Genomic DNA, 4,201 nt, shown 5'->3' with positions numbered 1-4,201 from the left:
TGACAAAGGTCTTCTAAGCCCCGCCCCGTCCTTTGAACTAGGTCCCCTGAAGGCCTCCCTTCTTCCAACTGTTTGGACCCTTTTGTCTCTTTCCCCCTTTCCCCCCAGCATTTACTCCCAGCCTCCGCGACAAAGGTCCCGCCTGCCCAAAGGTCCCTTCAGTGCCCAGGCCCACTCCTCCCACCCCTCTGGTGGAAACTTGGTGTGTCCCGAGTGGCAGAAGGGAACGGGAATCGGGTGAGACCATTAGCCGAAGAGGGGGCGATACAGGAAGGGCGTCCCTGTTTAGGGACTGACGGCACCGCTGGCTCCCCTGGTGCCTTTCAGATTCGGCCGGTGTCTCCCCAGACTTCGCCACCTCCCTATCGCCGCCCCCACCCCACTTTGTGCTGCGATCCTCATCCTGCGGGCCACAAGCACAGCCGTTCACCAGAGTCCCCATTCACCCGGGAACTCGAGCCGCGGCTCGTCCCATCGCCCGAAAGCGCATGCGTGGCGCGTTTTCGGAAGACTCGCGGGTATTTATCCTGAGGTTGATCTGGTCTAACAAAGAGTGGGAGACCCTCCCCATGCAGCGTCACCAAATGCCAACCCACAACTTCAGCTGAAAGACCGAAAACGGGAGAGTTGATATATGATAACACCAATTACTGGTGTTCTTGGCATGCCCTAGAGAGAATAAGGGCATTCTCCAACCAGCTTTGGTAGCAGAGTTAGTATTTAGTCCCATTTTCCACGTCAAGAAACGGAGGGCTTGGGGCTCCTGGGTGGCTCAGTGGGTTGAGCCTCGGACTTCAGCTCAGGTCATGATCAGTGCAGAGCCCGCTTCGGATCCTGACTCCCCCTCTCTGTGCTCCTCCCCTGCTCATGCTTGCTCTCTCTCTCAGAAATAAATATTAAAAAAAGGAAGACACTGAGGTTCGAAGAGAAGGAGCCTCAGCAAGTGCTGTGGCCGAGCTGAATGGGAGCCAATCTGGAATGATCCCGTCCGTGCTCACTGCCTAAATGAGAGTCCTTGAGGGGCGCCTGGGTGGCTCAGTTGGTTAAGCATCGGCTCAGGTCATGATCTCATGGTTTGCAGGACTGAGCCCCGTGTCAGGCTCTGCACTGAAATGTGCAACCTGTTTGGGGTTCTCTCTCCCTCTCTCTCGGCCCCACCCCTGCTTTTTCTCTCTCAATAAACAAATAAGAGACCTTGTAAGTGCAGAGGTGGAAGTTTGGGTTGGGGCAGGGGAGACTTTCCTCGGTGTGACCTTGGGCAAGTCACTGCAATTCTCTTAATTTCCACAGCTGGAAAATGGGCATAATGCCCACCTCCAAGGGTATTGGGGGGGATCATAGAGGGCATCTCTTAGCTTTCACCCTCAGTGCTGGCTTCATTCCCAGGCTCTGTCCAGATGCTGGCAAGCAGGCCTAGGCCTGACCGCCTCATTCTGGGGTCTTCTTAGGATGGAGAGAACCTTTGTAGTCTCTCACCCCGAGCAGACCCATTGGCTACGATGCGGTCACATGGCCGTCCTTAAACCGGTCACCGGCACGGTCGGTGGCTCAGACTGGCCTGGGCTAGTCATTTGAGGGTAGATCCAGATGTCGGCCATGCTGCCACCTTGAGCTATGGGTCCAGATGAGCGAGGAAGCCCGAGCGGTCATGAGGACGGACTCGTTTCTGGCCCCTCCATTCCATCTGCCCCCAGTAGGTCTTGTTGCGAGAACGGATGGCTGGACCACCTCCATTTCTCTCCAGGTCTGGGCCTCCCTGCCTCCCCACCTCCCCGAGAAGCCAAGAACTCAGTGCAGAAACCAAAATAATACTGTTTTATTCCAATCTTGTAGCACAATGGTCCAGACTGTTCCCTTCCCCCACTGGAGAGCCTCCGGCCCCTCCCACCACGTCCCTCCCTCCCTCCAGTCTCTTTGGGAAATGACCAGCCAGAAGGCCAAGGGGATCCAAGCCTCCAGGCTATGGGACTCAAATCTCTCCCCTCCTGCTCCTTCTCTCCCTATGTCCCATACCTTTCCTTTCTATGTGTCCTTTCTCTCTCTCTCTGTCCTCCACCCTGGCCTCTTTCTCCCCTGCCTCCCTCTACTTTTCCCCATTTCTTCATTTCCGCCTCTCTTCTTCTCCTCTCTCTGCATCTCCCTGCTAGCTTCTCTCTTCTTTCCTCCCCGACCCCCTTCCGTGTGTCCTACGTTCCCCTTCGCTTTCTCTTTCACCCCCTGCACTCTCTGGACCGACCATCTGCCCCGGCCTGGGCTCTCCCCATATCCTGGTGTCCTTCCCTCCCCCAGCTTTGTCCCCTCCTTCCTTCTGCCCCGGTCTGACCGCATCTCCCCCCTGGACTCCTCTCGTCACACACTTCCTCTCCTGAGGGCGGCCCTCAGAAGTGGTCCAAGCCATCGCCACTCTCCACACTGTGCCTCCAGGACCTCAGAGACCCTTGTAAGCTTCCCTTCGGACCCAGAGAGGCAAACGGCCAAGGTGAGGTCCCTGGAGGACACAGGAGGCGGCCAGAGGGACTGAGGTGGCCTCCTTGGCCTCAGCCCTATTATCTTTGGGATCAAAGAATGCGTTCCCGCCCTCAAGGAGGAGGGCGGCAGGCGGGGGCCCCACGGGTCAGGGCTCTGGGGCTCTCCTCCAGCAATCCCTGAGCAGGTCCATGTGGAACAAGGCCGCCCCGGTGAGGAGGCGCGCCGCAAAGAGGTGGCGGCAGGGCAGACGGCGGGCCGCGTGGATGGAGCAGCTGCAGCGGGTCAGGGCCCTGTCCAGGAAGAAGTCCGAGGTTCCATCCTTCAGCGCAAAGCCAGCCCCAGTCCAGTGGAAACCCCGGGTCCCGTGCTGCCTGGCGAAGGCCAGTTCTTCCGCCACCAACTCTGCCAGCTCTGGCCCGCAGGCCGCTCGGAACTTGGCCAGAGGCTCCCAGTCCGCCTCTTCCTCCGCTGGGGGGCAGCAAGGCCTCTTTGGTTCCCGTGGGCCTTCTTCTTGACCCCCTTCCTGCGGGCCCTCCCCAGTGGCCAGGCTCACTCCGCGCGTCCCTGCCCACTCTGGATCCCCCTCACACAAGGTTCCCGCAGCGGTGCCCCACAGGACTCCGTTCCCCAGCCCTAGACCCCTGCCTCCTGCACCCCCATATGCTGTCCCTTGTTCTCCTCTGCCCTTGGGGCCCACAGATCGGGCTGCCTCTCCATTCTCCAGACCTGTCACCCTCGTGTCCCCCAGCTGGACCAGAACGACGTCTTCCAGGTCCCTCCTTCTTTTGATCCCCAACCTCACTTCCCTCTCTTCTCCAATCTCTGGCCCTCTCTGCCTCTCATCTCCCCACTGGGGTCCCCTTGGGTCTCCATTCTCAGGGACCAGCTCCCTGGGCTTCTCCGAATGGCGCCCCCTCCAGGTCCTGCCCTCCAGCCCCCTTCCCGGCTCTGCTTCCAGCGGAGGCCCTTTCCAGTCTCTGGTTTTCAGTCCGTGTGCCCTCTCCTCGAGCGCTTGGGCTTCCCGGCAGGTGCTCCCTTCAAGACTCCTGGTCCTCTCCGGATCAAAGGGGGCCCCCCTCCGCTCTGTGGTCTCCAGCACCCGAATGCTGCCGTCCTCCAGCTGGGCCATCCGCCAGGTGCATCCTTCCCATGCTCTCGGCTCGTGGTCCTCCAACCAGGCCCCTCTCCATATGCAACCTTCTGGTCCCCAATCTTTCTCACCCTCCAACGGGGCCCCCCTCCAGTCTCTGATCTCTGGCCCTCCACAGTGCTCGTTCTCCAACTGGGACCCTCTCCCGTCTTCGATCTGCAACCCTCTCCCCAAGTCGCTGTCTAACGGTGCCCCTCCCGGGTCTCTGGCCTCCAATCCTCGGGCCCACTCCTTCTCCAACTGGGCGCCTCTCCAGATACTCCCTTCTTTCGGGGTCCCGGCCCAGTCCTCGCTCTCCAGGCCCTTCATCCTTTCCTTCTCCCCGTGGGCTCCCCTCCCCGGCTCGCCCTCTGGCCAAGGCCCCCCACCGTCGGGGCCTTCGGGCGCCGCCTCCCCAGCCGCATCGGCCCACTGCATGGCCACCAGATCACGGAGGCACTGCGCCACGCTGCGCGAGGGGCTCAGGCGGCGCAGCAGGCGCCGGCGGTGGCCGCGCACCAGGGCGCACGCGTCCAGGTCCCGGGCCGCCTCGAAGGCTCGGAAGCGCACCCACATGTCTCGGCGCGGGGCCCAGTTGCGCTC

At 61.0% G+C, this 4,201-nt stretch overlaps 1 protein-coding gene across 1 annotated transcript in view; it reads right to left on the bottom strand.

Annotated features, from left to right (window-relative positions):
• Positions 1-2,100: 2,100 nt before the first annotated feature.
• The window catches only part of ZSWIM9 (zinc finger SWIM-type containing 9), a 20,587-nt gene continuing 18,486 nt past the window's right edge, over positions 2,101-4,201 (bottom strand). Inside the window, exon 6 of the mRNA XM_029924338.1 lies at positions 2,101-4,198. Coding sequence (XP_029780198.1) covers positions 2,615-4,198 — 1,584 coding nt within the window. The 3' untranslated portion in view covers positions 2,101-2,614. The remainder of the gene's footprint in view (positions 4,199-4,201) is intronic.

This window comes from Suricata suricatta, chromosome 16, assembly GCF_006229205.1.
Source record: "Suricata suricatta isolate VVHF042 chromosome 16, meerkat_22Aug2017_6uvM2_HiC, whole genome shotgun sequence".
NCBI classification, from domain to species: Eukaryota; Metazoa; Chordata; class Mammalia; order Carnivora; family Herpestidae; genus Suricata; species Suricata suricatta.
This window is presented reverse-complemented; position numbering and strand designations above follow the sequence as displayed.